General features: G+C 46.6%; 1 protein-coding gene across 1 annotated transcript; it reads right to left on the minus strand.

Moving 5' to 3' along the window:
- Positions 1-10820: 10820 nt before the first annotated feature.
- Positions 10821-20820, minus strand: LOC119173568 (uncharacterized). Its single transcript, XM_037424372.2, has 2 exons — positions 20655-20820; positions 10821-20411 (listed from the first exon to the last, which is right to left on the minus strand). Exon 2 carries the CDS (start codon positions 20256-20258, stop codon positions 19494-19496), a length of 765 nt encoding a protein of 254 aa, XP_037280269.2. The 5' UTR covers positions 20259-20411; positions 20655-20820; the 3' UTR covers positions 10821-19493.
- Between the last annotated feature and the right edge of the window lie 848 nt (positions 20821-21668).

Genomic DNA, 21668 nt, shown 5'->3' on the forward strand with positions numbered 1-21668 from the left:
GAACTATCTCCGTAATCAACTCTCGTAAGGAGGTCTGATTCTCAGACGTCATGGCGTTAGCGTTGATTGGGACATTGCAGGACATGCGGTCATATTGCCTGCAGCGTTGATGAAGAGCCCCCTCGATAGCCGTAGCTTCCTTGATGAAGTCAACCATGGTACTTGGAGGGTTGCGCAGTAGCCCGGCGAAAAGCTGTTCCTTGACACCGCGCATGAGGTAACTCAACTTTTTATCTTCCGTCATGTGCGGGTTAGCTCGATGAAAGAGACGAGTCATGTCCTCGGCAAACATTGCGATGGTTTCGTTGGGTTTTTGAACCCGTATCTCCAATAACTGCTGCGCATGGTCCCTTCTATCAACATTGGCGAAGGTATTGACAAACTTCTGTCGAAAGTAAGGCCAAGCTGACAAATTGCCTTCTCTATTTTCATACCAAGTACGAGCACCGTCGTCAAGGTAGAAATAGACGCGAGAAAGCTTTTCCTGTTCCGACCACTGATTGACCTTGGCAACACGCTCGTAGTTGTCAAGCCAGTCGTGGACGTCTTCTTGGGCACCGCCACTAAAGCGATCGAGAACGAGGGGTTGAAAGATGGTCACCTGAGATGGGAGCATCAGAAAGCTGCCTTGAGGCACCTGTTGTGGGCTTGCGTTGGCCATTGGTTGAGGTGTACGGTGCCTAGGATGTTCCGGCGAGTGAGTGAGCTCTGGCGCGAGGCCTCGCAACCGTCGACTGGAGCGATGCACCGGAGTTGCTACCGGTGACAATGATTCTAGACTCGATGAACGGCTCCCAGCGGGCGTGTGGAGCATCAGACAGGGTTGCGGCCCAGCACCTACACCAGTGTCGCGGTACAACGCGAATAAAACAGAGGTACACCTTGAGGTAACGAAAGCAGCGTGTTTTCAACATCTGAGCCACAAGATCGTCTTCTTCGGTCTCGAGTGAAGCTAGAGGCCCATTACCTCCTGTCCACTGAATCCCCCATCATTGTTTTCGTCCACATGTAGACAAGTGTCAATATGATGCCTAAGTGTTTGAGTGAATCCACTTGGGGAATCTGCTCTATGCCATACATCAGGAGATGTTGACAGGATCCCTGAACGAGAACGCTAGAAGCGCGCTTTTGTTTACGTTTAGACACATTCCAATTTTTTCAAGCCATTCCTCTATCATGTTTAGGTAATTCTGTAATGTCTGATAAAGTAATTGCAGATCACTGTTTGTCGCGAAGAAAGCAATTTATTTATTTATTTATTTATTCATGTTACCCTACAGGCCCCAGAAGAGCATTGAGTAGGGGGGGTTACAGAAAAATCACAAAAGCATAAAAAGAAATTATATCGAAGAAAACAAAGAAAATTGCACAATGGAAGGGAGAAGAACAAACACTATAAGCAAATGCAGCAAAAAAACAAAATGAAAAAAAATAAAGCATCGTTATACAAAATCAAGAGAACATATAAATTTGCAGTAGCTCACGAAATTTGACCGGATCTCTCACAGAAACAATTTCATCCGGAAGGCTATTCCAAACTGCGATGGCGCGTGGCAATGCAGAATTATTGAATGACTGAGTGTTGCCGAATATTCATCTGAAACTGAGATGATTATGAAGTCGACTAGATGTACGCGAAGGAATGTCAAGCGATAGACGACTGGTCCACGAGTTGTAGTAGTACTTATGGAGGAGGCATAGACGGGAGACAGAGCGGCGGGAATCCAAGTTAGTAAGGGCAATATCGCGTTTGATTTGGGTGATGCTGGAGTGGCGGTTATACATTGAAGTGATGAAGCGGGCTGCACGATTTTGGATGGATTCCACTTTATCTATTAGGTATTGTTGATGCGGAGACCAGATCGATGAAGCGTATTCCAGCTGAGGACGTACAAACGTTTGGTAGGCCTGCTGCCGAATGGTAGATGGGGAATGATGCAGATTCCGGCGCAAGAATCCCAGAGTTCTGTTTGCTTTTGCGCATATCTTGTCGATGTGAGTACACCAGGCAAGATTAGTACAAAGATGGACACCAAGGTATTTGTATGTAGATGAACGGGGAATTACAGCTGAACAGATAGAGTAAGAAAAGTTAAAAACCGATTTCTTACGGGTGAAAGAAAGTACGCAGCACTTAGATGTGTTAAGCGTCATTTGCCAACGGTCACACCACTGATTTATTAAGTCGAGGTCCTTTTGTAAATGTACGTGGTCTTCATCAGAGTTAATAGTTCTGTACACTACGCAGTCATCCGCGAAAAGACGAATTGAGGAAGAAATGTTACAAGGCAAATCATTAATATAAATCAGAAAAAGAAGAGGGCCTAATACACTGCCCTGGGGCACACCTGATGAAACAAATGAAGTAGACGAGCTGAAGTTATTGACAAATGTAAACTGCTGTCGATTTGACATAAAATTTCTAAGCCAAGATAATGTTGATGAGTCGAGTTTAAGTGCAGACAGCTTAGCTATTAGGCGACAATGGGCAACTCTGTCAAATGCTTTCGCATAGTCTAAAAAGATGCAGTCAACAGTTTTATTACTATTCATGCCGTTATGTAAATCAGACGTAAATTCTAATAGCTGAGTATCACAAGATAACGCTTTCCGAAAACCATGCTGATTTAGAAAGAAGAAGTTATTTGACTCAAGATGGCTGTATATATGAGAGGTGATGATGTGTTCAAGCAGCTTGCAACAGATGCATGTTAGCGAAATGGGGCGGTAGTTACCGGGTGTGTGTTTGTTACCATCCTTGAATATCGGAATAACCTTTGCTATCTTCCAGTCAGTGGGAAGTTGACCAGAAGATAAAGACTGTTGAAAAATGTGGCATAAAATTTGACTGGAGGAAGCGGATGTGTTTTTAAGTACCTTGGAATTAATATTGTCAACACCACACGATGTAGACAGCTTTAGACCGTGTATAAGTTTGGATATGCCTTCAACAGTAACAATGATAGGAGACATGAAGCAGTACTCACGATCGGGGACACAGGGAACCGAAGAAAAGTCTTCATTAGTAAAAACCGAGCAAAAAAACGAATTGAAGGTTGAAGCACACTCATATGCAGAGACAGGAACATTATCGGCGTTATGTAATGTAACAATGTCACTGCCACGGTTAGGCGAAATGGCACGCCAAAACTTTTTAGGGTTAGTCAGTAAAAGTGAAGACAGGTCGGCGGAAAAATATTTCTTTTTCGCTTCGCTAATCGCAAGACAATAAGATTTTAAACAGTTTTTATACATAGACCATGACTTAGAAGATGATAACCTTTTAGCTGAAGCATATAACCTTTTCTTTTTATTTCTGAGCGATCTAAGCGAGATATTAAACCAAGGGTTGGATTTGTCGTTAGAGATTGTTATTAGTGGAACATATTTATCTATGAGGAGCGCTATAATGTTTCTAAAGGAATTCCAGTTATCCTGAACAGACCTGTTGGTGAATGAGGGAAGAAATGTATTGTGTAGGAAGACATCAAGTTCAGAGTTCATTAGATCGTAACTTGCCTTGCTATAATCCCTGATTACCTTGCGCTGAACACCCGGAAATTTTAGTGGAATATTAATTGAAAACTGTAGAAGGTTGTGATCGCTAAAACCCTCTAATTGCACAATTCTACCTATGGTATGTGGCTCTGTTGTAAGAATAAGATCTAAAATATTAGTATCGCGAGTGGGCTCTGAGACAAGCTGGGTGAAATTAAAGTCAAGGCATAGTTCGATGAATTCACTTGACGTACTGTTTGAAGAAGACGTGCGAGACCAATCAATATCAGGAAAATTAAAATCACCGAATAAGTAAATTTTTCTGGTGGGAAACAGATCAAGAGCCCTGGAAATACTTCTGTGAAGCTCAGACACGAAAAGGCAGTCAGAGGACGGAGGGCGATAGCATACGCCCATCAATAATTTTCCAGCTAAGGTAGGACAGGCGACCCAGACTATATCGAGGGGAGTGTCAGTATCGACAAGGAAGGAAGATATAGTTCGTTTGATGGCTAACAGCACGCTACCACCCCTTCTATGTGCCCGGTCATGGCGATAAATGGAGTACTGATTTGAAGCATGAAATAGCTCAGTGTCGCATACGTCAGCGTGAAGCCAAGTCTCGGTTAGCAATAGAATATCTGATTTACTGTCCTCGAGATATGAATCAAGCAAGACACGTTTCGGTAACAAACTGCGAATATTAGTAAATGATACTGAAAGTGAAGGAGAACATGAAGTAGACGGCTGCTGAGCATTACCACTGCGTACATCGGCAACTAGCTATCTAGCGGTTACTACGGTATCAGAACAAGTGTCTTAGATATATGTAGTATTATCGATACGAAGTTTGTCGACATTTAGTTTGAAAGGACAATTCCGTTCCCTAGCAAACTGAAGCAGTTTCCTGCGCGCTTGTCGTGTTGCTTGCGAAAAATCTTCTCTAATAGAGAAGCCAGTATTTTTCAGCCGATGTGCACCGGCGAGGATTGCTTGTTTGTCCTTAAAAAAACGTAAGCTTAGCAATTATCGGCCTACTTTTGTTTGAAGCAAATTTACCCAGCCGGTGCACACGTTCATATTGAGAACTGGTAGTGGTGATCGCTAACTTATCTGCGCATACGGCGATAATTTTCTTTTCAGAAGTTTCCCAGCTCTCTTTGTGCTCATCGGGAATTCCAAAAAACAACAAGTTGCACCGTCGCATTCTATTTTCTGCTTCCTCACACCTTGATACAACTGCTTGAAGCTGATCAGAAATAGAACCAATAGCACCATCAGCAAAGTTGGATGACGGAGGGGCATTAGAAACCAGCTTTGCTTCCAGAGTGACCACTCTCATGGTCAAGCTTTTGATTTCTTTATCAGTAGCATCCTGTTTTTCTTTTAGCCCCTTAATTTCACCAATTATTGTATTCTGACCCGCTTCCAGCCTACGCACTGTATCAAGAACAATTGCGAGTGTTTCCTCGACGCCAGGGCCGGGATTAGATTCAATGTCACCTGAAAGCAACAACAACAACGATACAAACTTCCGGCGCAGACATGAAAGAAACAGCAATGTACGGAACATCTTATCACGCAAGTCAGGAGGGCACGACACCGCAACAAGGCAGTAATTGCTACTTTTTAAACAGGAAGTATCTTTGAAGTAACCAACCTGAAAATACAGCAGCGGTAAGCGTCCCATCCCTTCAACGGTGTCGTGCCCAACCGAACTGGAGCATGGCTGGCTTATATATCCTTCGTCATGGCTTGCGAGGGCATCTGGGAATGAACCATGTTGCCAGCTGCCAGTAACCGAGGGAACCAAACGTGGCCAACTTTGCACTTTCAGAAACGAAACTGCCTGATCAGGGCAGCGCGGCCAATGTTCGAGAACCCTCGAAGGCAGGTCATCGAGGAACGTAACCGAGGTGTTGTCTGGCAGGCCGCTGTATCCGAAGTCATATTCTGCGATGGCGTTCACGAGAGAACCGTGTCGCGGGCCGCTGGTAGCCGAAGGAACCAGCTCGGACCATCGCTGCACGCTTAGAAGCGGGAGCGGAACTTCATGGCCAAGACAGCACGGCCACCGTACGAGAAGCCACGTCGACCAAGCGCTGAGGAACGAAACCTGAAAATACAGCAGCGGTAAGCGTCCCATCCCTTCAACGGTGTCGTGCCCCAATACACATATAAATGAATATCGCTATGTGTTGAAATCGAACTGAGGAAGATGTTAAACGACACCGGTGAGAGCACTGCCCCCTGTGGTACGCCACGGTATTGTCGATATCTGTTAGAAAAACAACCCCTTTGAAAGCAATAAAACTCTCTCTCCCTTAAAAACTCTGCTACCCATGCTGTCATGTAGTTTGGTAAGTGTGACATTTCCATCTGCTCTATTAGTATTTTATGCTCCACTTTGTCATACGCCTTGGCCAAATCCAGAGTAACTAATGCACAATACTCTCTTCTACGCCTAGCCAACTGTATACGACTCTCCAAATCCACGTGCGCACACCATATGGAGCATCCCGATTTAAGGCCCATTTGACTGGGGTTCAGTATTGATTTCTCCTCAATGTATTTTATTACACGTGCATTCAAAACTCTTTCAGTTAGTTTAACCAAATTAGATGTAAGAGAAATTGGCCTCACATTGTCAAGTGTATACCCAAGTCCCTGTTTTTAAGTGTGAATACACTTTATAGGCGACCCCAAACCATCCACCGCCGTCGGCGGCGTCCGCACTCTTCTCTCTATCTTTAAAAGAAAGAGGACTTGGCGGGCCGCAGCGGGACGCTCTACCGAATAAGCCACGGACGCGACGCTGATATCGGTGTCAGTACCACGCCTTATACCCCCTCCCCCTTCGCTCGCTCCTCCGCTCTCCTCACTCGCTGCAGCTGCGCGCGCACCCCTCTCTCTCGCGCGCCCGCCTTCTCTCTCAGTCTCCCGTCGAGAGCGGGTCGTGAGGGGGAGTAAAGTTAAAATCCGTTGGCATTCGCCAGTGAGTTAACGTAAACTCCCCCGTGTGATCAAATTGCGATTCCCAGGAACCATTAAACCATAAAGGCATCATAGTGTGATTAATAAATATAATAGTGCGAATTATTAAATACCTCTTATTGCATCACCTCGTGTATTCGCACTTTACCATGTTCACCCTCGGGGAAATGCTTGGGAGTTTTTTAAGTATCGGAATTATTTTGGAAAGTTTTCAATCCACCAGTATCCAAGAATTTTTCAAAGAGTAATTAACCATATTACAGAGTTCATGCGGGGAAATGTCATATAGTACTTTTATCATTGCTGAGGTTACTCCATCTGGTCCAGGTGCTGTAGGAGGTAAGTGCCTCAATACACCCGCTAGTTCCGCTAATGTCACCTCATTGAACTCCTCCCCTGCAATTGGCTTTACCATGTGTTTTGGCATTGTTGATCTGAATCTTTATTCTAAACCTTTAAGCAACGTTTTCTAATATTTCAGTGAGTTCGCTAGACGATGGAATTGAAGAATCAATATTGTCTGATGGTGGTATCATTTTTCTGGAACGCAAAAATCTAAAAAGCACTTTTCTGTTGTATGGTTTTGAAAGATAGCTAAACTTGTTAGTGCCATAGTCATCTTTTGCTTTGCCTACTGTACGTTTGAAATCTTCTGCCACGTATTTATAGTCACACCAGTTTTTGGGGCATTGGTTGTGGATAAGTTGCTTCAACGCCGCTTTTCGTTTTCTATACCCCCTCATACAATCAGCGTTCCACCATGAGCTAAACGACCCGCCTGTGCCTGAAGTTATTGAAAAAGTTGACTTTTTATTGCTCTTCTCAATACCGCACACAGACTCATAGCCCGAATGTCTTCCTGCATATCCTTGCGAAGAACCAAAGTAGACTTTAAGTCTTTTTGTAAACGCTCATACTTTACAAACGAGCCAATTTTATCAGTTGAAAATATCCCGGGAAAATTAATATCAAAGCTAATAGGAAGGTATAGTCACTGTTTGTTGCGCAATCTAATGTTTTCCACGACGAAATGTTTATTGAGGAGCTGGAAAAGGTCAGATCTACCGCCGACTTTGATTGTCTCCTAATAAAGGTAACAGTGGAGAAGTTTACACAAGATAAGTTATTATGAACAGTCCATTTCTACAAGCGCCTTCCATTTACATCAGTCTTGAAACCCCAAGACACGTGGTGTGAGTTAAAGTCACCAGTTAATATTACATCGTTCCTGCAGGAAGCTAACATTGCATCTAAGCATCTTGTGTCCTGTACTCCTACCGGAAAGTATGCGTTAACAAAAGAAAAAGGGGAACAGCCTGGTAGAGTGATGTCTAATGCCATAATTTCATAGTTAGAATCCATGCACAGGTAGTTAATCTTCGCTCTATGACTAAATTTAGTTGATATAAAAATGGCAAGTCCACCACCTCTGCTAGGTCTGTCTAAACAAAATAAGCAATAATTTTTAGGCAAAATTTTTGTCCATTTGTAAGCCAAGTTTCTTGTAAAGTAATAATATCTGGAGAAATTTGCGAAGAAATACACAATAAATCTGTGGTAGCTGACCCTATTGATCGACAATTCCACTGTAATACTTTTAAGGAGCCTATTTTTACACTATAAACCCGCCGCAGAGACTGCTTGATCCAAAAGATCTTTCTTCACAAAGTATTTTTTGGAGAGGTTCTCCAAATAGTCTTTCTTTGACAGGTACTTTTTAGATTTTGATTTCTGTGAAGACTTTTTCGATAGGGTAGATCTGGCACGCTTCAAGAAATTATGAGATTCCGCATCCATATCTGTGAATTCATCATAGTCATCTGATACAGGTTCTGGATCTGCCCGCAGTATCTTATTGGAGAGTCCTGCTTGAGGAAATGCGCATCGTGTAGGAGCTATTGGACTTTATGTCCCTGCACACTTTGAAACCTCCAACTCCTGTGAAGTCTGATTTTTAATAGACACTGGAGCAATGCTTTGGGTCAACTGAGATGTTAACAATTCAGCCACGACTCCAATAATACTGCTGTCAAGACGCTCCATCGCCTTTTCCGTTGCCTTCTCTATAGTCTTTGCTATATATTTTGCTAACGATGCATCCGTAGCAGTGGTTTGTCGTGCTGTTACGCTTGCGTAACCATTCGAGCGTTCTTGTAATTCAGTCACAGCTTCCCTCCGGGAGCAACGCCTGCGTTTCACAATTTAATTTCAAGCTGCTTAACCTCTCGTTCTTTGGCCTCACTATCTAAAGAGTCTGCAGGCTGCGCTTCATGACATAAACAGCGCTTCTCTTCCGTCGAGTTGCACTTACGGCTGTCGTGATTTTCTCCACATAGTCGACATCTGGCAGTTGATCTGCACCCTTTCGTGCTGTGGCCATATCTCGGACAATTCAAGCACTGCAGTGGCTTAGGGGATAGCGGCTCTACCTTATAGACAAGAGGCCAAGCTTTAATTTCAGATGGTCTTATCGTTCCCGCAAAGGTTACTATCACCGATTCGGTAGGTGTTTTTTTATTGTCAACCAGACGCGCGCACCTGTATACTGACACTGCACCTGCTACCGAAAATAACTCAAGAATTTCTGCAGGGGTCAGGCTCGTATCTACACCGCGGACTATGCCTTTCGAACATGCAAAATGCGCTGGAATAAACGGGCTCACCGGCTGCATTGCAAATTTGGAACAATTGAGAAGCTCTCGGACGCACTCCTGATCGGCAGAGCAGCACAAAATACCACCACGACCGAAATGCCAGACCTCAGTGATCTTTTGAAAGTGTGACGTGGCTTTCCGAAGCTCCATTTGAATCATCTTCGGATTCTTCATAGGTATCGTACCTCCATTGGTCGGTACCAGAGCCACGGGGACGTTGATAACCCCACTGCAAAGAAAAGAATCAATTGGCCAATCCTTGGCCGGTATAGATGCTAGCCAAGGAGAAGGCCCTTGGCCAGGCGAAGAAACTGACATCGAAATAGCCTGAGTCGCTTGAACTCAGAAAATCATATGGCACAAACCACAAAGAAGCAAACGTTAAACTCAAGTGCAATCCCACCGCCCGTCGTTCAAACCGTTCCAACCCGTGAGCAGCAGCGCAGAACAGGATCAGAGGAACAGTAGCTGTTCGAACGCAGCTGCAACAAATTCGATCGTGCCAAGATTCTTCATCTTCCTCTCCTTCTCTTCTCTACCTTTCACTAGTCCGTTACAATATATATATATATATATATATATATATATATATATATATATATATATATATATATATATATATATATATATATATATATATATATATATATATATATATATATATATATATATATATATATATATATATGGGGAGAGAAGTGTATACCTAAGGGCTCGTATTTCCGTGTTTTAACACAATATTAATGAGGGACGGCCGCTGTGATAGCTCAGTGGTTAGAGCATCGAACGCGTTATTCGAAGGTCGTAGGTTCAATTCCTGCTCACGGCAGGTTATTTTTTCATCCACTTTCCTGTCTTCTTATTTACATTCCATTGTTTCTAATAACTTCCCCTGTACATTCCTTGGCATTACTGTCTGTTACATCTCACATATATATATATATATATATATATATATATATATATATATATATATATATATATATATATATATATATATATATATATATATATATATTGCTACTGTATGAGCCGGCTGTAGTATGTGCCAGGTAGGTAGAAGAGGAAGACGACGTTGTCTGGTGCAGCCTGAGGACTCCATTTTTACCGTGACTGCCGAACTTCATCCTCACCCTGTAAATAAGTCAACCTATCCTTTAATTCAACCGTAACAGTTTTGTGGTGGAAATGCTGGGTAATCAACCAAGCATCACGACGCTTCAAGCACCTGATCTACGACGAAGCCACCGCCTTGCTGGACTGCCCCCGTTACCACTGGCAGCTGAGATGTCTCACGGCAAAGAAGGAAACTGGATTCCCGCAGCTGCAGACCTTCTACCAGTCCCAGCAGCACCGCTAGTGCCAGGTTTGCGTGCGGCTGGTCCCTAGTTGCGTCAGAATCTGATGGTGCCTCGCACATTCGGTGGCAAATCTGGCGAGGACGTGGACGCTTGGCTCACATACTACAAACGGGTGAGCAAATACTACCAGTGGGACGCGGCAACCCAGCTGACCAATGTAGTATTTTTCTTAACAGACACAGCACACGTGTGGTACGAGAACGACGAAGATGCCCTCTGTTGTGTCGGCGAGCGGCGTCCGACGGCGAGGGCCCGACGACTGAACGCGAGATGCAACGTGCGCCGGCACGCGCCCCCGACACGCGCAGTAGAAGTGAGTTGACCGGAGCCCGTGGAAGCCCAACAAAGACTGAGCGGGCCAGCGGCCGTTTATTGAACGACACACAACGGACACGCGGACACACGTGATTGGCTGCATGCAATCACGTGTGTGCCATTACAGACGACATCTGTTGACAGAGTACACACTAGGGTGCACTCAGTGCGCGCGCCACTCACAGGTGGCGCCACGACACCACATCGTTTAGGGTGCCTTGATGCACGCGCGCTCCGCTGAGGGTGAGGACAGCCGCGTCGTCTGCTACGACCGCCGCCATCGCGCCTCCCCACCACAACTCGACCATATGCGAAGCCCGCTACGCAACGCTCGTGTGGTGCCCTGATACGCCCGGAAACATGTGCAAGCTAGCGAGCTGTTCTTCTTATTGAAGGTTGGGCATCTTTTAGAGTTAATTTTGCCTGAATGCATGCAGGGAGCGCATATTTCATGTAAGCTGACGGCTTGCGCATGATTTATGTGCTAGAGGCAGACGCTGACTCTTTCATGTTGAAAACAAATCCCTACGACGGTTACCACAGAGGGGATTCTAAATCTATATCGGTGGTGTCGTTTATATGCTTTCTTTGTTAGTGGTAATTATTATCTGAGGCTTTTACGTTCTAAAATGACGCCTGATTGGAGGACTGCAGCAATTTTGACGATCAGTTTTTTTTTGCCTGCACTGACACAGTACATGGGTGTCCTCTGGTGTTTTACGTTATTCAAAAAGACCGCCGTGGCCTAGATCGAAAGCGTGAGCCTCGCGTCAGCAACCGAGCACCGTGCCCACGGTACCATTGAGGCAGGCGCCTTTCTTATTGCATTAACTATTTCTCCACGATTTTCTCATCGCACAACTTGACTTCTTTTTTTGTTTTTTTTTTGCGACATAGCGTGTTCATTCTACACAGCAGTGCCCCGTCTTGTCTTTATGCATCTTCTTTATATGGACGCTTCGCGAGTACAGTTTGCATAAGCACTTGCGTATGATCCCTGATAGCTCACAGTATTAATATATAAATTATTTACTTAAATAATAATCCGTGCTGAAAGAGTTTAAATACTCACGGTGTGTGTGTGTGCGTGTGTACACGCCTGCCGTTTTCCCTATTATCATCCAGTGTAGAAAGAATTTATTTTTGTGCATTAATGCAGCGCTGCCAGAAGCAATTCAAATTATACGCTCCATGGCAGAATTCACTGAGTACTGTCACTAGTTGCTTCGCAGTGGTCGTAAATGATTAAAAAAACAACATCAATTGCGTAATGATTCGAGACAGGACGAAAAGTAAACTTGAAGTACGGGAACAATGAAAAAAATTTGAACTGCACACATTCTTAGAAGGGTCATCACACCGGCATAGAAGGCGTACCTAAACCGAGGAAAAGATCGTAGAAAAAAAGAACCTGTGTGGCTTTGTAATGGTTTGGGCGCTCGAACGGTCGCTAATCGAATTCCGGCCGCAGTGGCCCCACTTCGATGGAGATGAAATGCCGGAGTTCTTAAACTTAGGTGCAAGTTACATAAAAACACCTGTTCAAAATTTCCGAAGACCTCCTATGTATACCGCGTCTCTCGTGATCATATGGTGATTCCGTAACGTACACACACTCTTCAAATTTCATTGGGTACGACACCACCGCTGCGCAAAGCTTTATTCCCACAAATGAATATTACGAAAAAAAACAAGGATATCATCTGCAAAGAAACACGTGTAATATATATTTAATGATAAAGTTCTCATCGCTCATAGTGAAACCAAGAATGAATGGCAGATACAGTACTAACCAAGAGCAGCAAGCAATGCTTACGAAGTGAAATACGCGATTCATGCACACGAGAATCAAGCATACAGCCGTCAGCGTGTCTGTTGCTTACACGAAATTGGTGCCGGTACAAATTATGCATGCGGAATACCGGCTGGAAACTTACGCTGTGAATGGATGATCTGTTTGTCGGATGCCACTTGTCATGTTTGATTTTCACTGTTGAAAAGGCCTTCATTTCGGGTCTCTTAGGAAACGATACAGCTTCCAGAGTTTCTGCAATGATTAGTGCCCTGCGGCACGCAATACCCGCTACGGTGACGGTAGCGAGCGCCAGCACAATTATTCGGGCGCAGCGAACACGCAGAAGTGACTGAGTGGAGTCAAAATGGCGGTCATGCCGCCGCTAAGGCCGAGGCGGCGGCACCTGCCCTTACAAAGGCTGACACCACTCTAAGCGGAGGCGCGCGCATCGAGGCACTCTAACATCCTCATCCCCCCCCCCCCCGTCGACAAAATGAGCATTATCACAGGGTAACACTAGAGGAAGTCCCAGGATCTCCACTAAAGAATGTTCACGCCACACGAGCGGCGGGGAGAAGAACAGTTCACGCACAGACACACGTGGCCTAATACAACAGATACGTCACACATCTTGTGAAACGAAATACACGGCAAAAAACACAGAACTGAAAGTCTCCTGCGATGTCGTGGCTGGGCCCACTAGCCACGGCATTATAGAAAGAACTCTTTTGACCTTAAGTGACAAAATATTTCAGCCAGTCAGGTCGTTTTGTCTGACGGCGTGGACGCATAGAAGTCTCAGTAGAACTTGTTAAAGTGCGACCAGGTTCGGTCGTCTTTGAAAGCTTTGTAGCCCCTTCACTTTCCCCCTCCCCAGGGTTGAGATTTAGTGGATTACTTGAAAAAGGTACCCGCACCGGGTCCTGCTGACTTCCCAACGTTCCTTGGGGAACAACTGATTCAGACTCTTTACTATAAGAGATCTCTGACGAATCAGAGTCTGGCTGAAAACTGGGGTTGGAGCCCTGCAACGTAGGTGCACCAGGGGACTGACTGCCACAAAGATCTAAACTGGAATAAGAGTAAATACATTCTTTGGGTGTAGTAGAAAGCGCGGCATTCTGGAAAGAATCCCTAGGAATTACTGTTAACTTGGATGCATTCCACACTTTTTTGTCACTAAGGAGAAAAGTGGACGGCGCAACCTGAGCCTTCACTGTAAGAAGCCTACTATACTTGAAAAAGCCTTTCCTATGGAGTCTTACCTTGACCAAATCGCCGACCTTTATGCAGGTTTGCTGCGCACCTTTCCTTTTGTCAAAATACCCTTTGCTCTTATTCTGTTTCGCTGCAACCTGATTCCGGACATGAGGCAACCCATTGGGCGACTCCGATACTTTAGGACGAATGTTGCTAATGCCTACTTTGGAACGAGGTTGTCGACCGTGCAACAAAAAAGCTGGAGACAGGCCAGTCACCGCATGTGGTGTGACCCTATACGAACTCAAAAATTGTGTGATGCTCCTCGAGGCATCTTTACCTTCAAGTCACCTGCAAATGTTCCTTAAGAACCCTGTTAAGGCGTTCTATTTGACCGTTGGCCCGGGGGTAATAATTGGACGAAAATATATGACGGATGCCCTGTTCCTTTAGATATTCCTGAAATTGTACAGAGACAAATTGTGGACCATTGTCAGTTACTAAGAACTCTGGTAGCTCTTCCCGGCTAAACGACAATTCCAAAAGCTTAAGGACATCCTCTGTGGAGATAGAATTCGTGCCAAGAACCTCAGGCCATTTTGAATAGTAGTGGACTAAGGTAACAAGATACCTGGAAAAGGATGCATTTAACGGGCCGACAATGTCCATACCCAACTTTTGCCACGGCCCTTCAGGCCATTCGACGGGCTGCAATGGTGCTACACGCGGCTTGGCCGGCTTGTCTGTCAGCTGACAGATGTGACAATGCTTGACATGTTCTTCTACAGAACAATCCATTTGGGGCCACCGATACCTTTCACGCAGAAGTTGCTTAGTACGTACTATCCCTTGATGATTTTCATGTGGTAATTGAAGGAAAGTAGGTACCAGAACACTAGGAATGACTACATGGTCACCACGCATGAGTAATCCGTCAACACAAGAGAGTTCATTCCTAGCATGAAAGTAATCCATTAACTCATTGTTTATATGCTTCTTAAAAGGCCAGCCCTTGGATACACATTCACAGACTTTTTACAACGTCACATCTGCATTCGTTGAAAGTTGGACGGTTTCTTTGTCAACTACAGATGTCACTAAAGACACTATTTCTTCATCCTTGCTAAGTTCTGGACAGGTTTGAATTGGCAGCCTAGACAGGGCTTCAGCGACCACATTTTCTGAGCCCTTGGAATATTCTATGTCAAAGTTGTAATACAAAAGTGTAGCTGACAACCGCGAAATCCTTAAAAGCCGTCGGCCTGCATCACCTGCGGCTAACAAAGCAACTACAGCCTGATGGTCGGTTCTAAGGGTGAAACGTCTACCTCAGAGGTAAATATGCCACCTTTCACATATATCTGGAGAACAGTTCGTGGTCTTCGCTCCTCTCCGCAACAATGGCACCCTTTTAAAGCTTTGGAATTCCATCATGGAAAAACAGAACTCGATGTGGCTGAAGAATTTTGCACGAGAGTTGCCGGGAATATTATGAACGAGAGCATGGACGCCGTTATCGTTCCTGAGACGTGATTACCAGAAATGGACATTCCGTTCACCATGGAAGAACTGGAAGGTGCGTTAGTCGCTTATAAGCGCATGTCATCGCCAGGTCCTGATGGTATTATTTATAGTGCGTTGGGACACCTTGGACAAAAAGCCAGAAAAGAACTTTTAACATGCTTCAGCAACTCCTGGCTCAGCGGCAGTGTTCTCCGAGAATGGAAAATAAGTCGATTAATACCACTTTTGAAATCGGGAAAATCACCATTGGACTTGACAGCGTATTGCCCTCGCAAGCTGCCTCGGAAAAGTGATGGAAAGAATGGTTCTATTTCGTCTCGAGTGGTACTTGGAACGATACACCAAATACCCTTCTTGCATGGCAGGCTTTCGTCGGGGCCGCTCCTCCATTGACTGTGTCCTTGACTTATCGACATTTGTTCAACAAGAAAAAAGTCGCAAGCGCATATCAGTGGCACTCTTTCTTGACCTGAAGGGTGCATACGATAATGTAGCTCACGATGCCATCCTCACTTCTCTCGCAGCAATGGGCATTGGTGGACGAATGTTTCAATGGATAAAAGATTATATAACTGGCAGGGGTTTCTTTGTACAAACATATGAGGGTACAACTTCCCAACATTACACCTACTGCGGAGTACCTCAGGGAGGTGTTTTAAGCCCCACATTGTTCAATGTGGCCCTCATTGATCTTGTGAAGGTTCTGCCAAAGTCGGTGTGCCTATCCATATACGCCGATGATATTTGCCTCTGGAGTGCTGCAGTTACTCGCCCTCAGGTGCGTGCACGAATACAGCGGGCAGCAACCCTCACAACAGCCTACCTTCAGAAACAAGGCTTAAATATATCAACTGTGAAGTGCGCATTGATGGCGTTTACACGCAAACCAATGACGCCATATCCTGTTTACATCAATGGGCAGAGTGTCAAATATGCACAAACGCATCGTTTCCTGGGCATAATTATTGACAGAAGTCTTTCGTGGAACCCACATTGTGCGTACTTGAAGAAGAGACTGCTATATATTGTGCATATCATGAAATTCTTGTGCGGTAAAGCATGGGGAACTTCTGTGGCCTCCATGCTACAGCTGTACAGGGCCCTATTTCTGGGTCTATTGCGCTACAGCTTGCCGGTACTGACTAACACTTGCAAATCGAATACTCATGCATTGGAGAGTTTGCAGGGTCAGGCACTGCGTATCTGCCTAGGACTGCCCCGATGCGCTTCTACTTATGCCACAATCATGCTTGCCAAAGACCATCCGGTCAGGACATATATAGTTGTGGATTGCCTCAGAGCACACATTCGACATGCTAGCCGTGTCCCCGACCACCACTTGGCCATTCTACCTTCCGGAAGACCACGTGCTACGTTTTCAGACGTCATAGCCAAGCACCTAAACAGCATTCCATCAGAATATACGCCAGCTGCGAGAACGGCATGTCCTTCGTGGTGCCTCGACCAGCCGCATGTACGTCTAGAAATTCCGGGAATCAAAAAGAAAAGCAGTCACTCCAGAGTAGCATTGAAGCAAGCAACACTGCTATTATTACATGAGTTGTACTTAGACCGAATGCAGATATACACTGATGGGTCCGTCTCGTCCAGCAGCTCATCAGGTGCCGCTGTAATTCCGACTGCAGAAATGACAATCAAGTTTAAGTTGTCGCATATGACTACATCTACGGCATCAGAGCTTGCTGCTGTAAGAGCTGCTTTACAATATCTCGTTCAAGAACGTCCAGGAAAATGGGTCATATTCTGTGATTCGAAGGCAGCGCTTCAGAGTTTGCAGTCTGCCATGCGAAGGAGGTGTCATGACCAACTGGTACAAGAAATAAGACATTGCCATCATGAAGCTCTAGCACGAGGGCATGATATTATATATCAATGGCTACCTGCACATATCGGTATTACCGGAAATCAATTAGCTGATGATGCAGCCCGCTCAGCCCATGAAGAAACCCGTGTAGTCCCGATTTCTCTATCAAGGAACGATGCAGCAAGACAACTTTACCTGCTGGCTCGAGATCTCACACGCACGTTCTGGTCGTCTACCAGCTTCCAAAGGTGTCAACTTTATGAACTGGATCCTTCGCTCAAGCTAAAGCTACCATCACGACTTTTCCGCTCCGATGCAACACTGTTATACCGCCTTTGGTTGGGTGTTGCATTTAAAAAGGTGTACTCCTTTCGCATTGGTATGGCAGACATTCCTACTTGCGACTACTGCGGAGCTGAAGAGACCGTCGAACACGTCCTGTGCAGCTGCGCTTGCTACGACACACAGCGATGCCAGCTCCGGATGGTTTTGAATCGACTTGACCCCGGACCATTTTGTGTGCAGAAGATACTAGGACCTTGGGCATCTGCCTCAGTTGCGCAGAAAGCAACTAAAGCGCTGCTACTTTACCTAAAGTCAACAAACCTGAGCGACCGCCTGTAGACTGTGTGTGCTCCCCGAGTGTGCTCGTGATTGTGTGTACCTTCTCATCTTTCTGCAACCTCTTTTCTCCCCTTTATCCCTTCCCCAGTGCAGGGTAGCAAATCGGATGTGCGTCTGGTTAACCTCCCTGCCTTTCCTTGCATCTTTATCTCTCTCTCTCTCTACACATGCGAATAGAAAGGCAAGCGCTTCGCGTTCACCCACAGTACTTTTTTTCAGTATCTGACAAGGTTCTCGACGCAAAGGCTACTATTCCAAGCTTAGGACCATACCGCTGCTGTAACACAGCCCCGATGCCCACATCAGATGCATCGGTTGTAACCACCACAGGTAGCTCAGGATTAAACACCTTAATGACAGGCGAACAAGTCAGGCGCGTTTTCAACTGGTTAAAACTGCGTTGGGCATCCTTCGACCAGCAAAACATTTGGCCCTGCCTGAGCATGAGACGAAGCGGTTCAACTAGGTCTGAATAGTAATCAATGAACTTGGCATAGTATCCTTCCAGACCTAAAAATGACTGTAAAGACTGAATGTCTGTAGGAGCTGGGGCATTTACTATAGCCTTTACTTTACTTTCTAACGGCGATATGCCATCAGCTGAAATACGGTGTCCCAAGAAGCCAAGTTTTTTCACGGAAAAAAGACATTTATCATTCAACTTCATGTCACTGTTGGCTATGCAAGTCAAGACTTCAATTAGGCTCGCGTCATGCTCAGACTGAGTCCTACTCCACACAAGGACATCATCCAGATAGCAAATTACATTCTTGCAATCTTTTAAAATCTGGGACATCATTTTTTGAAAAACTGCAGGCGCGGACGCCAGACCGAAACAGACACGCTTAAACCTGAACAAGCCATCATGCGTGATGAACGTCGTTAAGTCCCTACTGCTCTCCTCTAACAACAGCTGGTGATAAGCTGACGCTAAGTCTAGCTTAGCAAAACAAGTGGCTCCATGAAACATCTGCAATAACTCTTCAACGTGCGGCAAAGGATACCCATCGATGATAATTGCCTTATTCGGTTCTCTGAGATCTACACACAGCCGGACGCTTCCATTTTTCTTGCGGACGACGACGAGCGGCGAGACCCACTCGGAAGCGTCGACGCGTTCAATGACATCCGAGTCCTCGAGTCGTCGCAACTCGGTCGCCACCTGATTGCGAAGAGCCAGAGGGAGACGTCTCAGCTTGGATGCCGTTGAATGCGATGAATGCAACCCTTGACGAGACCCAACTCGTCGCTGAAAAGCTGCTCGAAGCCCGAAGGCACGTTGGAGGGACACTGCACTTCACATGATGCGAGTCGACACGCCGTCAATCTGGATGCCCAGTCGCTGAATGGCGTCAAGGCCAAAAAGCGATGTGCCCTTATCGTTGACGTAGAAGAACACGGAGCAAGACCACTGCGACACTTTGACTGGAGCTTGGAAGGAGCCAAAGATCCCGATGCGCTGCTTGGAGAAGTTTCGCAAGTCGACTACAGCTTTGGACAGGCTGTGCTGTTTGCTGAAATGACGCTGAAAGTCTTCTGCAGTCATCAAGGATACAGACGCTCCTGTATCCACCAGTATAGTCGCAGGGTAACACCATCGACCACAGCGTGGACGACTAAGTCTTTTCTGGATGAGGTGCTAACTTTGAGCACGGACAACAAAGGACGATCCGAAGATAACACTGATGAGCTTGAAGTTGAGTTCAACTGAGTGGAGGCCTGCTGCTCCGGTACGACGTCGATAGCTCCCCTCGAAGAGACGCGCTGTACAGGGGCAGTCTTGCAGCACATCGACGCGAAATGTCCCCAAGCGTTGCACGTATTGCAACGTCGACTTCGGGCTGGACAATTTCGAAAACTTGAGTGGTGCTATCTGCTTCCACAGTGGTCGTACAATTGAGGTTGGAAGTCGCCTCGAGACTTCCCATTTGGGACTGGAGCACGGTACCCCGACGACGACTGCCACTGAAAGTCGCCATCTTGGCCTCCCGGACCTGGTGCGTGACGTCACTACCTCCCCGACTGGCGCGACCATTCTTTCTCCTCGCGCCGCCATATTGGGCGCCTTGCCCAACGGCTTCGACATGTTCAGGTTGACTGGGGGCAAACTCTTGGTTCGCCAAGAACAACGCTTCGAGCGTCCGACCGACTTCTTCCGCCTTCTCCAAGGACAACTCTTCGCCGTATGCCAGCACCTTCTCTCTCACCCGCACTTTGGACGAGCCGCGAATAATCTGATCGCGGACGCGTTCCGCGTACGTGAGCCCAAACTTGCATTGTACGGCTTTCTCCTTCAGGACTGTCACGAAGTCGAGGAAACTCTCGCCGGGGAGTTGACGACAACTAGTGAACTTGTGACCTTCAACTAGCGGATTAGTGGACGCGGCGAAAAGCCGGTTGAGCTGCTTGACGAGACTGTCATACTTTCTAACGGCCGGAGCCGAAGAATCTGGGTCAGACGCCGGCATAGTTGGCGCCGCGTTGCTCGTCTCGTGTCGGGCTTCTTCCTGTTCGGCTGCCACGAAATACCTCCGCTGTCCTTCCCGTCCCAGCAGGCTAACGAGCGCCGACGCACGACGCGCGTCATTCCAGTCGCTGCCGCCGGCCACCTCGAGGTGGGCCTGAAACATTTTTTTCCAATGAGTCCACGGAACCGGGGGCGGCCCCGGCAGCTGGCGGAAGACATGAAGGTGCTCGAAGAGAGCCATGCCGACAGGAGAGGTAGTACAGAGAGGTGTGGAGCGGAGCAAGGGCGAAGGCCTAGGCAAGAGCTTGCCAGAGTCTGCACATAAAGAGCGCTAGGCCTCGCGGACGCCAGATGCGTCAGACAGGACAGAAACAGGCGGGAGTAATAGGAAACTCACGGGTTCTTTTTGCTGTGGTAGGAACCGAGGCGAAGAACATCCTCGTCGCCATGTTGTTGTGTCGGCGAGTGGCGTCCGACGGCGAGGGCCCGACGACTGAACGCGAGATGCAACGTGCGCCGGCACGCGCCCCCGACACGCGCAGTAGAAGTGAGTTGACCGGAGCCCGCGGAAGTTCAACAAAGACTGAGCCGGCCAGCAGCCGTTTATTGAACGACACACAACGGACACGCGGACACACGTGATTGGCTGCATGCAATCACGTGTGTGCTGTTACTGACGACATCTGTTGACAGAGTACACACTAGGGCGCATTTAGTGCGCGCGCCACTCACAGGTGGCGCCACGACACCACACCCTCATGTCACGGGATCGCTTCGTTCCCGAAGTAACAGCGTGCTTCGGAGACTCCGTAGCTAAGAGAAAGCAGGTGGAACAAACGTTACTGCAGAGAGCTCAGATCCCAGGAGAGACGTGCACGACCTATGTCGAGGCAATCTTGAAGCTCTGCAAGATTGTCAACCCTTCTATGTCAGAGGAAGACAAAGTTGGCCACCTGTTGAAGGGCATTGCCGAGGACGTGTATCAGTTCCTCATCAGCAAAGACAGCCTTGCTACGGTAACCGACGTCATAGGCCACTGTCGCACATTCGAGACCCTGAAGATGCGACGTATCACCCCCAAGGTCGGTCGCCTACCGAATATAACCATCGTGGCAAGTGTTGACGAATACACGCTGCTTGATCTGGCGTCGACAATACGCCAGATCGTTCGAGAAGAGCTCATTCGACACGCTCGCCCGACGACATACAAAGTTACACCCGCACTGCCTCCCTCTCACCCTCCCGTGTCAATTGCCGCAGCAGGCATCGATGACTGCAACTACAGGCCACCCTCACCACTGAGGTCACAGCGCAATAACTACCCGCTGCCGAGGTACGAAGACCGCTTCAATTACCCCCATCAGCCATCCAACACTTATTACGACCCGAACGAAGATTTACCTGTACCACC

Source organism: Rhipicephalus microplus, chromosome 5 (assembly GCF_043290135.1).
Source record: "Rhipicephalus microplus isolate Deutch F79 chromosome 5, USDA_Rmic, whole genome shotgun sequence".
Lineage (NCBI taxonomy): Eukaryota > Metazoa > Arthropoda > Arachnida > Ixodida > Ixodidae > Rhipicephalus > Rhipicephalus microplus.